Raw genomic sequence first — 22,518 nt, 5'->3', positions numbered from 1 at the left:
TGGTAGGTGGCAAAGATGGGAAAGAGTGACAAGATGGCATTAGAAGGTGGTATAAATTTAATTGAGAAAGACAAATGATATGCGAATTCCCAAGCCTTGGAGATTCCAAACACGAAGGCAACTGTTCGAGTTATTACAGTTAATCCTTACTAGGGTACCAGACATTGAGCTCAGCATGTTGCACGTATTAACTCACTTGGTTCTGATAACAACCCATGAAGTAGGGGTGTCATTAATGAACTCGTTCTACAAAGGAGGAAGCTGAGGCACAGTGTGTTTTAGGCATTCGCCCAGGGTTACACAGTTGGTCAGTGATGGAAACAGGATTTGAGCCCAAGTGGTCTGCTGGTAGAGTTGGGGCTCTTAACGAGCTTATTATACTGTCTATCTCATAAACCGAACTTGGATATTTTTAAAAAGTTATTCTTATGGGTGCCAAACTCTTGGATGTTTATTATTGTAAGAAAAAAATTGAAAATTAGAACAACATTAGTTTGTTCTCCTATTTCTTAAAGTCATATACATCCACTCTAAAAAATTTGGAAAATACAACAAGGCACCAAGTATACAAGAAAAATAGTTCCCCGTAACCGTAGTCCTAGATAGGACAGTTCCTTTCAATTGGCCTTGCAAGGCTTGCCGTACATTGTCACAATAAGACCCCTTCCTGCTTCTGCTCAGGGAGAGGGAGCGTAGCCAGACTGCCAGTGGGTTGTCTCACTCCCCTTCACAGCTCAGACCCCAGACACTTGCCAGCTGCCAGGTCATGGGGGCCCTTACTTCTCCTGCCTGCCTACGGCCTGGGTGAGAGGATTCACGGCTCGATCCTGGGGGTCTTCTTGTAGCCCTGAACCCAACCTGTGTGGGCCCTTGTTTGTTCTTACCTAGAAAGCCGTGTGAGCTTTCCATTCTTGTTGCCCAAAGCTTTCCAGAACTGCAGAGGTCTGAGATTTTATGGTACTTGCAAGCGGACAGGTTAGTTGGCCAGACTCGCAGACTCTGGTTGTAGACAGACTCCTGGGTCAGATGCGTCATTACTCAGCGTGCAGGCACAGGAGCCTCCTGTTCCTGTCAGTTCCTCAGGACCGCGAGCCCCATGGGGGTGATGCGGCCCAGGTGGGAGCTGTCCCCACAGTGGGCTCGTGTCATGGCTGAGGAGCCCTGCATTTAGGGAACCCGCATTATTTGTAATGGGGTGCAAGCAAGCCTGCCTGCCCTGTGCTCTGCGGGGGGACCTTCTCTTTCACACTGTATGGTAAGCAGACCTGCCTCTACTGCAGAGACGCCATCTCTGTCTTCCAAGGCTGTTTGCTGTACAGAAGTCTTTGAAAAGACAGTCCAGAATGAGGACTGCCCCTGCCTCTGCTTGTGAGATGCACAGAAGTGGGAGAGACCCACGGAGCGCTGCCTTCCAACACAGAGAGACAGATTTGATGAAAAACAAATTTAACTGCTAAGAAATACTTCTTACCAAAATATCAGAGGACGTGTGTAAATCTTATTGGTGATTGGTTCCCCAAATTTATTATCATTATAACACTTAAACTTATTGTTACATTGTAATTGCTTAATATAATAATTATAACATGTATCATTAAAATGCCCTTTTTTTGGACATCAGGTCTCAAACAGTTCCAAGTAGCACTACTGTTTAGCTCGTACATCATAACACTTAAGACACCTGTTACATGTTTTGAGAGCTCTGATGTTCCCATGGGCTGGTCAGAGGCACGCAGGATTCGGGCTCCAGTCAGAGGCAGGAAAAGACAAAGCTGAGGGGGTGTAACACATGCACTCCAGAGCCTACTCTTTTTATCTGTGTTATTTATAGACTTTCCAGATAATATTTAATGTGTGATTAAAAGGTTCTTGTTTAGAAAGAGAGGAAGAGAGAAAAAAATCAGTGCTAAAAGGTAGTGGTCATGTTTTGGTATCCTAATGGTTTGAATGTGTGAAGTGTAGGTTCAGAGAGTTCTTCAGTAAGTAGGAGTGTATTTTTTAGTAGTGCGTTTTGTGACTGTTCCTGTTTCATCTCACTTGAGTAATAGCTACTGTGAGATCTAATGTGTTAAATAAAATACAGGTCGTCATCACTCTGGTTTACCAGCCTCCCTTGCTATGAGTGTGTAAGGTGCCCTGACTCTTCCATTTGAAGACACATTTTAACCTGTCAGGGGCAGTCCTGGTAAGGCTGGACTAGGAAGAAAAGACCACTTCAACTCTGGGTCATCATTTAGGGCTGGGAACACTTTGGCCATGGCTTTAGGACATTTCCTTTCCTATTGAATTTGAGGAACTGGGGTGCTATGATTTAAGTGCAACCTGTTGCTGTAATTCAGAAATTAGAAAATAATATTTACGGCAAAATTGAAATAAGTCTATGTTTTAGATTTTTATTTATAGTTCATATCTTTAAACTATTTTTAATATGGAAGGAAAGATTACATGACTTACTGAGAAACATGGATATACTTATAATTTTGTTGTGTTAGATGTTGTAAATTAGTGCATTACAGTATAAAATATCAACATGAATCTTTACATTTAGGTGCAGGTTCAATCATTTGATGACTTTCTAAGAATATGAGAAAGTTTTGTTTTTTGTTTTTGCCTTGTCCCGTAGGTTTTGAGTTTATAAGTCTGGCCTCTCGTTTGGCCCTGAGGTCAGAATTTGTTTTATATTTAAAACAAAATTGTGCATGATGATTCTTTATTATATTCCAGCCTCGTGGATTTAATGAAAATTCTATCTAATGTGGAGAAAGGGATGATATTTAATTGATATAAATACTGTCCATTTCCACGGTTTCTAAGGCTGGATTACCACGAGGAGTTCTTCGTCTGGGCACTAGAGGGCTCTGGAGGCTGTGGGGAGCTAACAGAACCCCCGTGTTCTCTAGTAGATGGTGCTTTGTGCTTTCACCAAGTTGGGTGTTCACGGAACTGTTTGGCGGTCCGCCTCAATTAGCCTTATATTCCCTTGATTAGAATCGCAGATAAAAATTTGTTAATCTACTTTCTTGGTGGAAAGTGTTAGGAAAGTAATTAATTGCTTAAAATGGTTCTGCAAAATGTTTTTATGAAGAATTGTTTTGGTACTTTCTTCAAAGCTTAATGGTGTTTTACATAATTTTGAAAAGTCAGCCTAAACGTTACAAACAGTAAACATTTAGTGTTTTTTGTCCTGCTAATAAATGTAAATTTCCTCCCCTTTCAAAGAATTTTTATGCGTTCATATAGATAGAAACCTAATTGTTCATGCGATGAAATAAAATATTAAAATTATATCTTCCTTATATTTTTCAGGGAATCCGAGCCCGAATTTTAGAAACTCTGGTCATGCTTATTCTTCTGGCCTTGCTTATTCTTGGGATAGTGTGGGTAGCCTCGGCGCTCATTGACAATGACGCTGCGAGTATGGAATCTTTATATGGTACGGATTGACTTGTTTAAACCAGTTTCTCTAGTGGAGGCTACCGTTTGGAATATAATTACACATTCACTTTTTAAAACATTTTAATAGTTCTTTGTATAGTTAATCCTTGTTGTTAATTTACAAAATTAAAAAGTCTTTCGACATGTTTAAGGAAAGAAATGAATTTTTGTGTGTTTCTTGTATGTAGAATGAGCAAGCAGCTTTTCAGATGTTTTTTTTTCCTTTGGTTAATTGGTTTCTGTTCTTAAAATTCCATGGAGGCTCATTTTCTCCCTCCAAACAGGTTTTGCAAAAGGGTTATTTCCTGTTCTTCTGTTTTAGATCTTTTTATTGTACTATTTAGAAATTATATGGTTTAGTAGGCTCAAATAGGCAATTATGATGTTTACTATACATTAATTTATAGTCAGTCTATATATCGATGTATGGTATTTTGGATGCACTAAAATATATTTACATTTTTTAATAGATCTCTGGGAGTTCTACCTACCTTATTTATATTCCTGTATATCATTGATGGGATGTTTGTTACTTCTCTGTAAGTATTTTTCTGACATAATATTGATAATAAAGTAGAGTTGTTCTGTGTTCTAGAAAATTACAGACAAGTTTCCCGATGAGATTCCTTAACAGCTTGGAGATTTTTTTAAAAGTTGGCCCTTAACTTTTTTTGTATATTCAAGATAAATTTTGATAAACTGAAACCTTGAAATAATAAGATACTTTTGTTTTTCTCTAAAGAAAGCCTCTTGCACAGAGTTGGAAAGAGAGAGGGAGGGGGAGAGAGTCAGACATGCACATGCCTCCCCCCCCCATCACAACACTAGCTTCTACTTTTGAATGGTAATGGTGGAATTCTGTACGATGAATTGGCAGTCTTTTTTTCACAATTTGTTTTGTTTTACTTGAGGCATCACAACATATCTCAGAGATGTTATAAGCAGATAAAAGTAGGTAAAAGGATGTAAGGTTATAGTTGTCACTTTCGGATATTCTTGTCTGATACTCGGTTCAGTTAGTACTTGAAATTTAGTCTGTTCTCTGGTTGGTTTTCTTTAATTTCTTTTAAGTGAAAATACTTATTATTATTCAGCTGCTAGAATCTGGCATATCCTACCCCTCCTTTAGTCTTCATGAATCTTTCCTTAAATATAGGAGTGCCCGTCGTCTGCGCACGAACCCCTAGAGCTTCTCTAATGGTGACATTGAGGAGCCCTGTGACAAAACACTGCGAGAACCTAGATTGGAAACAAGCATTTTCCTACAACAGCAGTCTTTGAGTTTGCTTTATTTTGGGCTAGCAGTTTCTCTCCTAACTCTGAAGTGAGCTCTCTCTGTTCTGCAGTGTGCACTCCAGTTGGCCTCTCCCGCATGTTCACAGTCATGGGGCAGCTGTTGGTGAAGCCAACAGTGAGTATGATGTTGTAAACCATTTTGTTTGTTAAATAGACATTTTTACATTTGAACATCTTTTAGGTTCTAAACTAGCATTCAGAAACAGAAGAATATTTTTACGTGTTTATAACCCAAATTGTTATTGTTTTTATTTTAATCTTTTTCATCTTTGGAAACCAAATTTGCTTTTGCTCTTAAAATACTAACTATAGGCACTCAGCTAGAAATTCTTCTAGCAAATTTGAAGACAAAATGTACAGATATTTACAGGTATTTTAGGAGTCCATTATCTTATATCAAATGGTAACTTTTGTGTTTCAAAGTTTACTATATATATATTCTTTGACTTACAAAGCAGTTATTTTCTGAAAATTTGTCTGCATATTATATCTTGATTAATTGAATTATACCTTTCCCTTTAATCTCAGAAATGCTGTATATTCATTTAAAAATAATTTTCAGTTGGTAGTAGTTTTGATGATTTGTCCCTAAGTTACTTGGGCCTCTAGCTATTTTGTCAAATATTTAATAAAATGACAATAATTCTTACCTGTATCTAGGGAATTGTCACATTGTTTTCATGGATCCTCATTGCCTACAAGCTCAAGTCTAAGCTATTCACATGATACAAGGCCTTTCACAACTGTCCCCCGCTGAATTTGCCTGTAGCTGCCCCGGCCCCCATTGCTTCCCTGGTGACTCTGCTTCTAGCCAGTCTCACAGCTGACTTGCTGTGCCCAGAGCAGCCTGGATTCTTCCCCTTCCCAGGCATGTCGAGGGTCTTTCTCTCGCTTCTGCCTCTTACCTGCTTCAGCCACCTGACAGCCTCCTGAAGTCCTGGCTCTGAGACCAGCTGCATTTACTACCTGTCTTTGACCCTTGCCTCACTTCTTCTTTAAGCTAAAACAATCAAGCTCCTTCCTCTGCATTTCTCATATTCCCCTTTATATTTCACTAGTAGTATTTATGAAATTATGATGGTTATATGTTTTTCTTCCCTATCAGCATAATTCATCAAGGGAAAAAACTGAGAGAATATCATAGTAGACATTCTTTTAGTAAATGCTTGCTTAATTTTGAAAGTTTTTTAATAAATAATCTTTGTATTTTTTAAAAATAAAAATGAATTTTTAACCTGCTACATAAATGTACACACACTCAAATACAATACATGTTCTATTAAATCTTGAAATTTACTTCCCTCTTAAAGAGGTTTTGTGACATTGCATTCATTTAGTTTCTTCCTAATTCTCTGGATTTTTTTTGTTGTTGTTTTTTTGTTTGTTTTTTTGGTCTCTCTCTCCGTTTCCACTTTCTTCCCCCTAAAATAGGCAAATGTTTAAAGTTCTGTCCTTGGTCTAAAGGTGCTCTGCTCTGTTTTCCTGAGCACCTCTGCCACTTCCATATCACTTCTAAATGTCTAATTCTAGTGAGAAAAAGATAGTGAATACAAACTACAGTATTTTTTAAGTGCTATAATTGAAGGCCCTATGGAGCTGAAAACTCAACAGATACAAAATCAAACTACTTACTTATCTCCCCTCCCCAAGCTTGTTTTCTCCCAAACTTGTCTATTATTAGTAACATCTTCAAACTTTTTAATGTTTGTCTCTTTTCTTGTTCCTAACATCCAATAATAATGGTTATTTATTCAATAATTAAGTATATGCTATATGCTTGCACTAAGTACTTTATTTACATGCTTGCACTAAGTACTTTATTTACATGCATAATTTCATTTAATCCTGATGACAAACCCATAAGTTAGGTGATGGAGTTCTTATTTTATGGTTGAATTATCTGTGGTTCAGGGAGATCAAGTAGCTTATACAAGATCACAGATCTGAGAGGATGAGGCAGGATTTGAACCCAGAGGCTCTTTTCAGAGCCTGGGCTCTGGACCACTCCTTGTTCTGCCATAAGCTCCAGAGTCATCGAGCAACTTTATTGCTAAGTGTACTTTGTACCTCTCCACCTGTATGTTTTGCTTGTCATTTCCTGTGAGCAAAATGCCTTTCCTCCTTTTGGTAAATGAAGCTATTGGGTAAGATGCTACTACCATCAAAACCATTTGCCAAGACTTCTTTCTTCCCAAATAGCAGCTGGGAATCTTTCTTCCTCTGAACTTTTGTTAACATTTTATTTTAGCTTCAGTTATGACATTACTTTCAATTCCATAATTTTTTTTTCTCTTTGATTTTTCATATCTCTCCTGGACACTAGAATATAAGCTGTTTGAGGTCAAGGACTAAGTCTGATCCATATTTAGGTCCCCATCAGCCCAGAGTGGCTAAGAGCACAGGCTTTGAAGACAGATAACTTCTTTGCCAAACCTTTGTTTCTTGGCATATTACAAGATGCAGCGAGAGCAGTCTGTTTTTCATAGGGTTGCTGTAGAATCAAGGGGATGAAGCACACCAACCCTTACACAGAGCAGATAATATCCCATATAATTGGTTACTGATTAGTGGGGTTTTTTGGTGGTTGTTTTTACTAGTGTTGTATACTGTGGTAGTGAGTGGTGTGTATGTTAGCACACTATTTTTCTAGGGTTCTGTCTATAGGATGGTTTTTATAACACCAGTGTTTAATATTTGTGGAAATTTTTTAGTATATAATGATGTAAATGGAAAGTATTGGTGGTAGTGATTTAGTTTATGGATTTCTTGTTTTACACATTATGCAGGTTAATGTAGATGAGAAACCAGTGTTGGACTGGGTGATCTATTCCTCTGGCTCTATAATATTGGCTTGGGCGTAGAGAGACTACTGCATTTAGCTTTCTGGATGTTTAGAATCCATACATTTGTGTGCCATTGAGAGAGTTGCAGAGTTCTTTAATTCTTTAAACTGAAAAAAATCAATTTAAATGTATGTAGATTTTGTGATAATCAGCTTTTGATGTGCTTAGTTGCATACTAAGAATTTCTACTTAATTTGCAAGTAGAATAGTTTGAGCATTTTTAATTTAGATTCCTAGTAATTTGAATGGTTATCTAAATTACAGGCCAAATAGCCTGAATATTCTCGTAAGCACTACTTACGCAATGTATTATTCAATAGTTTGATGTTTACATTTAGATTCTTGAGGACCTGGATGAACAAATTTATATTATTACTCTAGAGGAAGAAGCACTTCAGCGACGACTAAATGGTATGTATTTATTACATATTTAGACCAGAATAAAAAATTATTTAATTCAAAAAAAGACAGATAATTGAGGGGAAAAATACAAGCCTCTCAGTACCTTGTGCTGTTGCCTGAGGCCAAGACGTCAGAGAAACACGTGAACTTCCCAGGTGAGGAGAGGTTTACTGAGGAGTAGCAGCACTTTGGTCAGGGTCCCATCTCTCCCTGACCGATATTAGCTGTAACCGGCAGGGTCAGTTCAGTGCTGAGACACTGGCCACTAATGTATATCCCTCTTCTACCAGATCCTAACGTGTTGGAAGCACTATGACTTGTAGTTGCTGAGGTTCTGCAGATTTGCATGTTGTCTTAGTGACTGTAGTATCCCTACCTCATGTCTCTCCTGTTGAAATCTCTAATGCATGGTAAAAAGCAGTGTTTCTCTGACAGTAAGGGGCCAAATTAGACTCTGTTGTACTTAGGAACTCTGTTGTCGTTTGGGGATGCTGTTCATTGTTAGCTGATAACCATGTAAGCATGTCAAAGATGTTAAAATTTAATTTTTCATTACTGATCATTTTTGTCTTCAAATGATGAACCAATGAAGAAAAGAGTAATGACAGTTTAACAGAGAAATGACATAGTAAAATTTTCTTTATTTTACTCAAATGAATTTCACCCTGCACTCTTTTCTCCTACAAAGTTTTTTTTAAATGTTGAAAACCTAACCACCAAGATCAGATTATTAATAGCTAACCATAATTCAAGAGTAGGTATAAAATGGAAGGTTACTTTAACTGTGAAATACTGAGAAATGGGAAGGAAAATACCTATTTTCTTCAGTTACAAATAGTGAATTTAAATCATCAACCCAAAAGTGTTGATAACATTTAGAGCTTTATTCTTAGATCAAAGAATTTCAGATTGTATCTATTCTAGAGAATTCTTGTCAGTAATAATTATATGATTTGATACTGATAACTTTTAGACTGGAACTACAGGTATCTTTTATTCTTCTAACTTTATTAAAGCTACTTTAATATATAAGCCTATTTAATTTAAAAATTATAACTTTAATCAATACTGTCAGCTTTATCATATTTCATTAAAGTAGTTAATATTATAATGAATTTATCTTAGTTAGGTAATCATGCTGCTGTGTAATACAACATGCCTGAATCTTAAAGAATACATGTCCAGCTGCCTCCTGCAGTGTGTGGGGCTTATGTGTCAGCCTAGATATATACTAGTTCTGCCTTACAGCTCAGGAGGCTAAGATCTAGGGAGGATAAAACACACTGCTCTGTGAATTAAAGAATTTGAATTAAGTCTAATCAAAACAGACTTCCACATATAGCCTTTTCTCACTTTGTCCTTCAGCAATGGGGAAAAAAAAGTCCCTCCAGAATCTTTCTAGATCCTTGGCTCCTCACATCAAAAGTGGTTGGTTATATCTAAAGAAATTGAAAAGGAGGACTTCCCTGCTGGCACAGTGGTTAAGAATCCGCCTGCCAGTGCAGGGGATACGGGTTCAAGCCCTGGTCCGGGAAGATCCCACACGCCGTGGAGCAGCTAAGCCCGTGCGCCACAACTACTGAGCCTGAGCTCTAGAGCCTGTGAGCCACAACTACTGAGCCCGTGTGCCACAACTACTGAGCCCGTTCGCGTAGAGCCTGTGCTCCGCAACAAGAGAAGCCACTGCAATGAGACGCCCGAGCACCGCAAAGAAGAGTAGCCCCCGCTCGCTGCAACTAGAGAAAGCCTGCGCACAGCAACAAAGACCCAACACAGCCATAAATAAATGAATGAATGAATGAATGAATGAATGAATGAAATTGAAAAGGAAATACTTGCCAGAAGTTTAAGGTATTATATAATGAGGCAAAGCCAAAATAAACAAAACTCTCCAGCTAGCACAAAAATGTTATAGTTTGTAGAGGATTAGGATGGTATGATAGCTAATGCTAAGTGTAATTTTATTTTCTGCCGTTTTGGGAAGCCATGCACTACTTCTGACTGCTCTGTTGGTAGGTTGTCATTAAAATCTTTCCAGTGAGACTCTTTGTTGGGATAAATGCTGTAGTTTTGCTGTTTGCTGTTGGTTAGCACTATGGACTGTTTCAGGTAGAAAATAATAGGCTTGTAACATAAAGCGTTCTATGGCAAAATGGACATTTTGACTAACATAGACTAAGAATTGTGAGCTTCAGTAAAGTATATTTATCAGTATGTGCAGAGGAAAAAACCAAGATGGAACAAAACTGTATTTTATGATTTGCTATTTTTTAAGAAAATATAGATCATGGGAGATTAGTAATGGAAATCATCCCATGGATTTGATTTTATTTTTTTTAAATTTATTTATTTTTGGCCGCATTAGGTCTTCGTTGCTGCACGTGGGCTTTCTCTAGTTGCGGTGAGTGGGGGCTACTCTTCCTTGCAGTGCGTGTGCTTCGTTGCGGTGGCTTCTCTTGTTGCAGAGCACGAGCTTCAGTAGTTGCAGCACACGGGCTTCAGTAGTTGTGGCACGTGGGCTCTAGAGCTCAGGCTCAGTAGTTGTGGCGCACGGGCTTAGTTGCTCCGCGGCACGTGGGATCTTCCCGGACCGGGGCTCGAACCCGCGTCCCCTGCACTGGCAGGCGGATTCTTAACCACTGCGCCACCAGGGAAGCCCCCCAGCGATTTTATTTAATCTAGTACTGTGTCAAGTGTATTTTGTTGTAACAGTTATTTCATATTTTAAATTATTTTTAAAAAGTGAAGTTTTAACTTTTTTACTCTGGGCTATTAAAAAGAATTGCAGGATAGAGGAAAAGATTTTTAAAAATACAGATTATAGCGATGATTCACCCTGGTGGTGTTTGCTAAGGGCACATTGAGTGTGCTTTCTTGGTTTGCGTGGGCTGTGACGCGCATCGCATGAATCTTGAATCTTGGGAACATCTGCATGGTTTGCTCTGATCCCAGCTTTACAGTTATCTGGAAAAAACATGATACTTAATATCAAGAGGTGCTTTACTGTGGGACTAACACTATTTTTTTCTGGAAGATAAGATGACTTGTTGTGGTAGTTATTATATTCCTGGAGTTGGGTTTTCATGCCTGGTGTTTAAGTTATCAGTGTAGCTTTAGGATGGGCTGCCTGTCTGTGACTTCTCCATTGCTTCTCATTGACACTTGATGGTGCTAGAGGTTTTGTTCTTGTTAATATTTTTGTTATTTCATAAAATACAGTAATAAAATAAAGCTAACGGGTATACTGTTATAAAGAAGCCATCCTGTTACCAGTCTGCTCCACTCTTTCTCCTCCCTTTTTTGTTTACTGCACATCTTCTTCTAAGCACCAGACATTGTGCAGGTGAATTTAGAACCTGAGTCTCAAGATCATGGACCAGTTAACTGAAGAACAGGAAAAGAAACGGTGAGACTCTGTGAAGGTTGTGTCCAGCGCTGAAAGACTTGGAAAGAAATGGAGGGGAGTTGTATGTGATCCTGGAGCAGGAGGGAGCCCGAGCGCCACGCCATCTGGCTAAGCCCCCTTCCCTCACGTCCACCTACCCTGGCAAGAGTAAAGTGATGTCCCCAGAGCTCGTGCGGCTCTGGCAAGACTCCTGCGCCTTCCCGCCCTCGGCACTTGGGACCCGCGGGGATAATGGGTGCATTTTGCTCTTTGCCCCTTTCTGATGGCTGGCATGAGGAGCCTGGGATTTCCAGTTCTTTGCATCTCAGACTCTGTGTTCCCCATGTCTCTTTTTGTCCCATTTCTCCCCCAATTTCCCACTGTCCCCTAGCTCGTGAAACTTTCTGCTTTAGCGCTTGGAGCTGAGCGCTGACTCGGCAGCAGAACCCTGGATGCTCAGCCTTCGCCCTCTTGCGTGAAGAACCGTGGTTCCTCGGGAGCTCCCTCGGTGGGAGCTCTGTTTCCCCACAGCCGCATTTGCTCCTCCTAGAGTTTGGCTGGGCTCCTCTTGCTCTCTTTCAGACACCTTGAATCTCACGTCTTTAGACCTTGACCTGATTGATGCGTTCTCCCCTTTTCAGGCACCCCTCCCATCCCAGGCTGTTCCTGCGCTCTCCTGGAGGATGTTGTTTTATCTCCTCATTCATGATCATTCTCTCTACAACACCTATCATAATTCTTGGTGGTTTCAGTGTCCCAGTACTCTGGGAGCTCCTTGACCTCTCTCTTCCAATGATCTCCCTCAGCTGCTTATTGCCTGGGATTATAACGCAGGCCTTGTCATGAGCGGGAGCTCAGGTTCTTGCATAATCTCAAAATCAGTCGTCCTCCTCTCCAGCTCTGATTTTTCCAGCTCACTTCCCACAGTTCTTCAGTATTGAGACTTAACATGTCATTTATTTATCCTAATAACTTTTCATTACCATTCCCACCCTTTTCCATCATACCCTTGCTTTGTCACAGTTTAAATTCCTGGGCCGTCGTTATAACCGGTCCCTTGTTATAACCGGTCCCTCACGTGCACCCTCAGTCCCCTTTCCCTCTCACTTTGTTGTACTCATGCCTGGCGAGACTCCAGCCTTGCTTCCAGCCAGCTCTGGATGTCCTCTGCACTCACATCTGTTCACCTCTGACCATAACTGCCTGGCCTTTCTTTATGTGCATGACCATAGGTTCTCCTCGATGACTATTTATATCTTCTCTTTTCTCAGACCTTCTTCACTGTCACTCTCAGATGATAACTTTGCTTCCTGTTTTCTTGAGAAAATAGAAGCAATTATGACAAAACTTGCACGAGCGTTTCCCTTTGTGTGGATTCACCTACCTGCAGCTGCCCCTGCTTGTGCTGCCTTTTCTCCTTACACTGTGGCTGGATTGTCCCTGCTGCTGGCTACGGTTGGCCCTCCCCTCTTGCACTGGATTCTGTCCCTTCTCACTGATTTTAGGACAGAACTCTAGCCGTTCTACATTTCTCTTACAAAATCAGTTTTTCACCAACTGGATCATTTCCATCAGCATAGAGAATTACTGTGATTTTTCTCAACAGAATGAAAGACCAAGTGAAAGAGAGGAAGGAAAGGAAGGAAGTGTCGATGAAAAACTAATCAGTTGATCTAAGAAAGAAATGGAAAATTTTATTCAAACCAAATTGAGGATTATAACTTGGGAACAGTCTCTCAGAAAACTCCAAGAACCGTTCCTCCTCTTAGAGGTCAAAGCACAGTTGTGTGAGTTTTTGAGACAGAGGGCTGTACATTAAATGACGTATTATGAACAGTTTATACAATCCAGACCTACACATACAAAGTGAGTAGTGGGTAGTGGGTCATCGCGGTCCTCTACAGGGTTAAGAGGGAAGGTTATCTCCTAAGGAGTCGTCTTGCTGGTGCCAGGAGAACGTTGCTCTTTATGGTTGAGCAGGTGTTTCTGCGGATGGGGCCGTGTGGTCAGTGCATGGTGCACAGTGTGGGGAGAGAGGCGGCCAAAGGGCAGAGAAAACTTTTCATGTTAAAATTTTCCTTGACTTGCCTTAGAATACAAATTTTTATTTCCTCAGAAGGAAGGAAAGCAAATCAATCTATCTTGACCTCCTACCCACTCCAGCTCACCACCTCATTGCTTTCCCACTTTTATAGCAGAACTCCCAAGGGTTGTATTCTTGTTGGCTTCATTTCTGTGCTGTGAACGTTTGGCTTTGAACTCACTTCTGCCTCCACGACTCTCCCGAAGTGCTGGTGCCAGGTTGGCCCCGAGCGCAGAGTCCTCATCTTACACTCCCCTCTCCTTGAAATAGTTTTATTCCGCTTGCTTTTCAGTTTGCTACACTTTCCTTGTCCTTCCACTTAATGGGCTGCTGCTTCTCAGTCTGCTTTGCTGAGTTTTCTCTGTGTCCATTCCTTCTTCACACGGGTCTGCCTCATGCCTTGGTCCTTAAACCTCTCTTTTCTGTTTGCTTGTCCTCCTCTGGTTGTGTCCTTTGGCCGCATGGCTTTATACCACCTGTGCGCTGCTGACCTCCAACTGTGTAGATCCAGCCTCCTAGTAGACACTCCACTCGGCTAATTGGCATCTTGAACATATCTAGTCCAGGATCAACTAATTCCACCTCTGTTAGAGTGGACCCATCCCTGTAGGTGGCAAATCCATTCCTCCAGGTGCTCAGGCTAATTCCTTGGCGTCTCTTTCTCTTAATTCCCATGTGGATTCCTTCGCAAAGCTGTCAGCTCTCGCTTCAAAGCCTCTCCAGCATCTGACCACACCTCACCACTTGCACTGTCACCGCTCTGGTCTGAGTGGCCGGTCGCCTCTTGGTTAGATTCTGTAGTTTCCTAGTGGGCTCCCTGCATCCATCTTTGGCCTTGTGAGTCAAGGAGAGCGCTGGAAAATGTAAGTCAGATCTCACTTGTTGGCTCCCCGTCTGTAGCTCTGCATCCTCTGGCTTCCTCTCCTGCAGTCTCCTTGCTGTTCTTTTCTCATGCGGCCTGCCCCACCTCTGCCTCCTGCCTTTCAGGTCTTTACCTAATGGTCCCCTTCTCGGTGGGCTTTCCCATGCTGTGAGCCTTGTGGCTGTGATTTCGTAGTGCCAGGCCCACCTCCACCCTGGCACTTCTTTCCCCCTTCCTGCCTTTTTTTTTTTTTTTTAATTATTTATTTATTTATTTATGGCTGTGTTGGGTCTTCGTTTCTGTGCGAGGGCTTTCTCTAGTTGCGGCGAGCGGGGACCACTCTTCATCGCGGTGCGCGGGCCTCTCACTGTCGCGGCCTCTCTTGTGGTGGAGTACAGGCTCCAGACGCGCAGGCTCAGTAGTTGTGGCTCACGGGCCTAGTTGCTCCACGGCATGTGGGATCTTCCCAGACCAGGGCTCGAACCCGTGTCCCCTGCATTGGCAGGCAGACTCTCAACCACCGCGCCACCAGGGAAGCCCCCCCTTCCTGCTTTATTGTTTCCATGGCACTTTCCAATCGCTGACATGCTGCTCACTTTTCCTATATTGCCCATCTCTCCACCTGGAACAGGAACTGCACAGGGCAGGGATTTTTGCTTGTTCTCTTCCTGATCCTCTGATACTGCCAGACATGTGGTGGGTTGGTAGTAAATATTTGTTGCATGTGTAAATGGATAGATGAAAAACACGCATGGTGGATGGTTGTCATTTTACCATAGATGTGAAGAAGGAAGAAGTAAAATTTGGTGATAGCATAAAAGACAATCACATGGAAGAGTATTTAGGAAAGCCCATAGTAGAGACCTCTGGAGACAAACCAAGATTGAGGGGCTGGAGGACCGTGTGTGCTGGGTGTTAGTGAAGAAGCAGAAATAAGGTGATTTTCCCCTATTGTTAAGCCATGAAATAGGAGCAATCACAATCCATTTCTACTCCAGGACCCCTGAAGAGTAGCCCAGCAGAAAGTCTCATTACATTAATCGTGGTAGAAAATATTTTGTAATTCCTTCCCAGGATTAAGTTATATATTTATCATTAGCCTGTTTAAGTGTTTTAAGTTATGCAACAGCATTAACTGAAATAATTAGCTTTTGTGTGTATAGCCTATGGGTGTACTGGGTACCTTTAGAAGCACCATAATGAATAGGAATTATTTTTTGTTGTTTAAGTTCAAAACCTTCACAGTTCTTTTAATGTAATTTATTTAAAAATATTATAGCCTTTGAACTTAATGATTCAATTCCGTTTTGTTAGGTACTATTTTCATCTTCATGATAAAAAGTTAGTATATCACTTTTGGTGGCAGTTACTTTCCTGCTTCATTCTAATCCTTTTTTTAAAGCTTTTTCTATTGAAGTTGATATTGATTCTTTATTTTTAAGAGCCCAGAAGATGTACTTGTTTCATTTTTGCTGAGTGTCATGTTGCAGTACCTTTGTATTCTGAAAGGTAAAGGATTGAAAAAAACGACATATCTGAATTTTTTGTGGAACTAAGTGACCTGTCAGAAGCATTTTGTCACCATCAGTCCTTGAATCTTGCTGTTTATAACAAAGCTGAGTTTGCCAGGCAGTCTCTGCTTGCTTTAGAGTTCTAGCATCCTGTCGGAAGCTTTCCCATTGTCATTGGCAAGACAGTTAGCTATATGATGTCTTTCACATAACACCTGTAATGGTATAAGGAAGCTTATGTTGGGTTTTATCTCATGTCCGCTATGTTACTTTCATCTTGACTTTCCTTAGGCATTCTTCTGTAGTCTAGCAATGGTTATTCTGTTGGTTATACCACTGAAGTGAGACTGTCTCAGATTTAGCAGACTCTGGCCCACTTCGAGAAATGTTTGGGCTTAGTTAGACAGGCTGAAGGTGATCAAATATCAGCTTTCATCAAGAACATACATAGCAAAGATTGTTGACGCTGAATGACCCTTTTTTGGGCAATACTGTGATAGAAGAAAATATTTAGTAATATCTTGACTTTATGAACTAACAGAAAAGAGTATTAATTCTACTGGTAATACTAATTAAACGGTTTTAATAAGGTATCAAAATTTGGGTCCAAGGGTCTGAAACTGTGAGAGACACCTTGTTACAATTTATTCAGTTACTTGGGCCATATAATCACTTTTCATGACAATAAAATATGACCCAGATAATGAGATGATGAAGGGATGAAATGAATTGACTGAAGAGATACAATATTAGTAGATGAGGAATACTTTGGAATAACAAACTATAGAATAATTTAAGAGTTAAGTAGCATATATTCTCTGAAATTTAAAGAAAGAGATTACTCTGTATAGATGATCCAAATTTGTTAGCAGAAGATGAATTAATGCATACGAGCTGCTTGTTCAACCACACTTACGTGGAGGATGGTGTTCCCGAGAGTAGCACATATAAAATAATCTTAACATCTCATCTGGCTTAAGATCTACCAATAACTTATAGCTAAAGTAGAAGAAAAAAGGCCAAACCATTACTTTAATTGTACATAGCTTCATACAATGTTCCTAAAGCTGATTGTTTAATACTCTCCATCTTGCTTGTGGTCATTTATAATCAAAGTATTTTGCATTTTCAAAATTGTGTTGAATATCAGAAGTCTCATATTACTTGGTTCTATAATTAGCCATATTTTTGTGGATATGTCAGAAGTAAATAGAAACTATTATTTTAACAAATGTTAGCACTGCAAATGGAATAGAAATAGAGTTTTTGAGTATGCGGGTTGTCTATCTCCTCTGTAGATAGTAATAGTGTTTGTTCATGCCCAAATAGATGCTTTAGAGATTTCATGGCCAGGCTTCAGTTTTCAGAATCTTTCTGGGGTCTGTCTAATCATCAGTGGCTTTATGGTGTACAGTAATTGGTGTTTGCTTAGGGGATGGAGACTGTTCATTCTATGAATTATTAGGAGTCTTGGGCTTTAACAACTAACTTGTTTGTCTAAGTGACTAGAAATAATTAAAAGTACTTGGGTGACCTCACATTCTTGGTGATAGAAATAACTTTGGTCAATTTAAAGTACTAAGTATAATGAAAATTTTAAAGAGTTACTTAGATAACAGATTTTCTAATCAGCTTTCTTTTGGCTATATGCTAAATTTAAAAGTTAAATGAAAAAATAATGTTTATACTAGAGGTATCTATTTCCAAGTAGTATTCATTATGGGACTAAGTTTAGGACACTGAATTGTTTATGGTACTGAATTGTTTAGGGAGATTGTTTTATTGCTTCATATTCTTTGAATTGTTTACATACCCAGTTGGAGATTTATGTTTGTTTGTTTGTTTGTTTTAAAATTTATTTATTTATTTATTTTGGCTGTGTTGGGTCTTCGTTGCTGCACGCGGGCTTTCTCTAGTTGCGGCGAGTGGGGGCCACTCTTCGCTGAGGTGCGCGGCTCCTCATTGCAGCGGCCTCTCTCGTTGTGGAGCACGGGCTCCAGGCGCGCGGGCTTCAGTAGTTGCGGCACGAGGGCTCAGTAGTTGTGGCTCGCGGGCTCTAGAGCGCAGGCTCAGCAGCCGTGGCACACAGGCTCAGCTGCTCCGCGGCATGTGGGATCCTCCCGGACCAGGGCTTGAACCCATGTCCCCTGCATTGGCAGGCGGACTCCCAACCACTGCGCCACCAGGGAAGCCCTATGTTTGTTTTTAAAAATATAACATTATACAGTTTACATTAAATAGTTAGTGTCTGTCCTTTAACATATGAATGCATGTCAGTTAAGGCTCTCTTACATATTAAGGAAAGGTGTGGGCTTCCCTGGTGGCGCAGTGGTTAAGAATCCATCTGCCAATGCAGGGGACATGGTTTCGAGCCCTGGTCCGGGAAGATCCCACATGCTGCGGAGCAACTAAGCCCGTGCGCCACAACTACTGAGCCTGCGCTCTAGAGCCCGTGCTCTGCAACAAGAGAAGCCACCGCAGTGAGAAGCCTGCGCACTGCAACGAAGAGTAGCCCCTGCTCACCGCAACTAGAGAAAGCCCACGTGCAGCAATGAAGACCCCACGCAGCCAAATATGAATAAATAAATAAGTACCTAAAAAAAAGAAAAGAAAAGGTGCAAGGACAGCTTAATTATTGAAGAAGTGCTGGACTTTGGGAAATTATGTTATCTTGCAAGCAAAATATTTTCAATACCACACTAGTTTTTCAGTTTAAGAATAAAGCTGGGAAAAGTTGCCTTCAGCTGTTAGTTTTCCTGAATCCAAAGAGATGGGTGGGGCAGGATCAAAAATACTCATTTGATCAAAGTTATTGGCTCTGAAGGTATTCTTACCTGTGTAAGAAAGATGAAAGGTGGTGTTTTTATTGCATGCTAGTAACAGTGTAATTTTGAACTAATTGGTGGTGAACTGCCAATCACCTAGGGGGAATGCAAATAGATACTCTTACAATTTCCTTTGAGGTAGTGAAGTCTTACGTTGAGGCTGGAAGGAAAACAGAATAATACCGTTAAATTGACCTTAAATGAGCTGCTTTGTGGTTTTCTTGGCGAATCCCTTTTTATTTTTCATGACTAGTCCAAACAGGTTTTGTCTACCAATTTGACTTATTGACTAGACAATGCTGACATTGAATATTTTAGTTTCATTTTGAAGTAAAGTAATGATAATACAGTTCTTTAGGATATTTTGATCATTTTGTTGCTGCAGCTTAAATTTGTGTAACATTCCAGAATTGTTTGCAGTGTATCATGATTCCTTACAAGAGCCATCATTTCCTTCCAGTCATTTATAATAGGATATTCTGCCCAAACAAGCTTACTTTTCTCACTTAGGTAGTGAGATATACAGTAAAGGATGGTGGTGTCTTTGAAAATTGTGTTATTCCAGATGAATCTAGTCATTTAAAAAAGGCGTAATTTCTTTGAGGACAATAAGAATGTATTCTTGATTTTAGTATGCAACTCAGTCAGTGTTTATTAACTACGTATTGTGTGCCTAGCATTGTGTCACCAAAAAATAAACACACAGTGTTATAGAAATATCACTTTAGTTATTTTCCTTTGAAAACATTGATTAGTCTAGACATCTGTATTGAGCTTTGTAGACATCACACCCACAAAGTAGGCATTTATGTCTTTTCACTTAATTTTACATTGGCAGCAGGAATACTGTCTACTCTGATTCCCTTTCAAAATTCTGAATATTCATCAGATTATTTTTTCTAGCAGTGAACTGGTTACTGGAATAATGCTTTTCTTCACAAGTATAGGGAATGAAATGTAGTTTGGAATTGTATTTGTAATTTATCAGATATAGAAGTTAAATGAGCATTAACTACAGATACATACCATATAATTTGTAAAGAAATGGGATAAAAAGTAAAATATACTTATCTCTAAGACTATTATATTCAAAGATACTTGAAAATCTTACAATGCTATGCCATCTTACTGTAAATCTCTTTGTTATACAGAAATATCTGTTAATTCTGTAACTTAAATGTTTCTCTTTTTGTTTTGGCTGCTAAATTTGTAGTCAAAGTTTAGTAGTTTTGGGTCACACTACCTGAATACATCTATACTATCTTTACCCCTGTTCTCTTATAAACTGTATGCTGGCAAGTAAAATGATGAAACTCATGAGCTCTGGAAATAGTGTATAACATTTCAGTGCTTTCAAGACCTCAGGTTCTCCAAAAGAGAGAGAGTATTGGATTTCTCTCTCTTTAGCGATGGACGGAAGTGAGAAAGGAAATGCAGTGGGGAATATTTACCTTTCTTAGAAACCTGGGGTAAGACTGAAGTTTTGTGATCCCACAAGAGGGCTTAGTGCATTTGTACCCTGCTGCCTTGGGTTGTTGGCCTGAATCCTCCCTTCAGTCTTTCTCCCTTTGAGAAAGGAGCGCTATTTGTATCTTGAGAGATGCCAGAGCACTGAGTCGTCTTTCTCCTGAGTCAGTATTTCTGGTCAGTTCATCCGTACTCCCCAAGAACAAAAATTACTGGGCCCTCCAGACGTTTTGTCACTGTTTGAGCGACTGTCTGCCCTGAGTAGGTGTGAAGGGAAGAATAGCGGCAGATACAGAAAAGTTAGCATTCGCTTAGGACTGAGTGACGAAGGCCGAGATGAATAGCGAGAAAGTGTGATTCCAACTGAAGTTAACTAATGGGAGAGACAAATAAGAATTTGTAATTAGCCCCCAAAAGTAAATACCAATTTTCAAAGAGATATAATTAGAGTAGAAAAAGGATTGCCTAGAATGTGGGAAAAACATTAAAAATTCAGTAGACAAAAGATGTGATAGTCCTTGTGGTAGACAGAATAGTGTCGCGCTAAGGTACCCAAGTCCTAACCCCAAGAGCCTGTAAACATGAACCCTTACATGGCAAAAGGGACTTTGCAGTGTGATTAAGTGAGGGGGGGTCTCGAGATTATCCTAGGTGATCTGATAGGCCCGGTGTCATCACAACATTGTTTTTTTTAAATAAATAAATTTATTTATTTATGTATGTATGTATGTATGTATGGCTGTGTTGGGTCTTCGTTGCCGTGTGTGGGCTTTCTCTAGTTGTGGCGAGTGGGGGCTACTCTTTGTTGCGGTGCACGGGCTTCTCATTGTGGTGGCTTCTCTTGTTGCGGAGCACGGGCTCTAGGCGCGTGGGCTTCAGTAGTTGTGGCGCACAGGCTCAGTAGTTGTGGCACGTGGGCTCAGTAGTTGTGGCTCGCGGGCTCAGTAGTTGTGGCTCGCGGGCTCTAGAGCGCAGGCTCAATAGTTGTGGTGCATGGGCTTAGTTGCTCTGCGACTCTGCGGGATCTTCCTGCATCAGGGCTTGAACCCGTGTCCCCTTCATTGGCAGGCGGATTCTTAACCACTGCGCCACCAGGGAAGTCCTACAGCATTGTTATAAGTGAAAGATGAGGCAGGAGGGTCAGAGAAGGAAATGTGGCAGTGGAAGCGGAGGGTGGAGTGATCTGAAAAAGGGACCATGAGCCGAGGAGTGCTGGCAGCCTCCAGAAGCTGGAAAAGACAAACAGATTCTCCCCTAGAGTCCCCAGAAGGAACACAGTCCTGTTGACACCTTGATTTTAGACTTCTGACCTCCAGAACTGTAAGATAATACATTTGTATTGCTTTAAGCCACTAAGTTTGTGGTAATTTGTTACAGTAGCAATAGAAAAATAATACAGTCCTTCTGCAAATTGAATTAATAATCTGGTAGAATCAAGTGGAAGAACTATTTCATGTCACAGAACAAAAGAACAAAGAGAAGGAAATCACTAATGAAACAATAGACATGGACTACAGAGCTAATATACCTAGTCTAAGTAATAGACATCTAGGAGAAGAAAAAAGAACAAGTAGAAAAAAGTAAATAAATAATAGAAGAACTTGTCAGTGAGCTGAGGAAAGACTTGAGTGTATATTAAAAAGGTCACAGAGTCCTAGGCAAGATTATTAAGCAGGAAATAAACAGATCCAGAGTTATACGATTCACGAATTCCAAGAATAATGATGATAATAATAAAAAAGATTTACAAGCTTTCACATAGAAAAAATACTTACATAGGAGAGAGAGACCAACATCAAACTTCCCTTTTATAACCTGTTAAGGATTATTAAATAATCTGTAGTCTTAGGGGGGCAGGGAAGATTGCAATTAAAAACTCATATATTTCCAAAGATGTCATATATCTATTAGGGCACAAAAAGACATTCATTTATTTATTCATTTTATAGCTGTATATTTAGTAACTAGGTACTATTCTAGTCATTAAGGATATGGTGGCTTCCGTACCATTGGAAAAATTTAGTAATAATCTCAAACTAAATATTTTTAAAACAATCTCAGCACAGTCCAGAACTTAGGAGGGGTGAGTGGAAAGCAGTGAGAGAATGGTTTTTAAAAAGTGTTGTGAAAGCTTCACCTTGGTGTGGGATAAGTTACCTAGTAAGGTTTCCCTGTGGGGTTAGGTTGAAAAAAACGTAAGTCTAAGTATATGTGTTAAGAATGAGAAAGAACCACTGAAGTGTCAAATTAACATGGGTAAAAGGATAAACAGAAATTCCACTTGCTAGGAAAAGAAGAAATAATGAACAAAATAAAATAAACAGAAATTATGAAATTACATGAAAGAAGAAAACACCAGTCTTCATAATAGACCAACTTGGGGATGGCAGAATTCAGTCCCTGGATGTC

The 22,518-nt window shown here is 40.0% G+C and overlaps 1 protein-coding gene across 6 annotated transcripts in view; it reads left to right on the top strand.

The window, feature by feature from the left end:
• LMBR1 (limb development membrane protein 1) overlaps nt 1–22,518 on the top strand; it is a 150,480-nt gene that overhangs the window by 83,519 nt on the left and 44,443 nt on the right. For all 6 annotated transcript variants that reach the window (XM_061198998.1, XM_061198994.1, XM_061198997.1 and 3 more), the window contains 4 exons: nt 3,307–3,433; nt 3,906–3,974; nt 4,782–4,846; nt 7,913–7,985. In XM_061198998.1, coding sequence (XP_061054981.1) covers nt 3,307–3,433; nt 3,906–3,974; nt 4,782–4,846; nt 7,913–7,985 — 334 coding nt within the window. The remainder of the gene's footprint in view (nt 1–3,306; nt 3,434–3,905; nt 3,975–4,781; nt 4,847–7,912; nt 7,986–22,518) is intronic.

The sequence above is a fragment of the Eubalaena glacialis genome, chromosome 8 (assembly GCF_028564815.1).
Source record: "Eubalaena glacialis isolate mEubGla1 chromosome 8, mEubGla1.1.hap2.+ XY, whole genome shotgun sequence".
Taxonomy (NCBI): Eukaryota; Metazoa; Chordata; class Mammalia; order Artiodactyla; family Balaenidae; genus Eubalaena; species Eubalaena glacialis.
The sequence above is the reverse complement of the archived record's forward strand: the minus strand, read 5'-3'. Positions and strand labels throughout refer to the sequence as shown.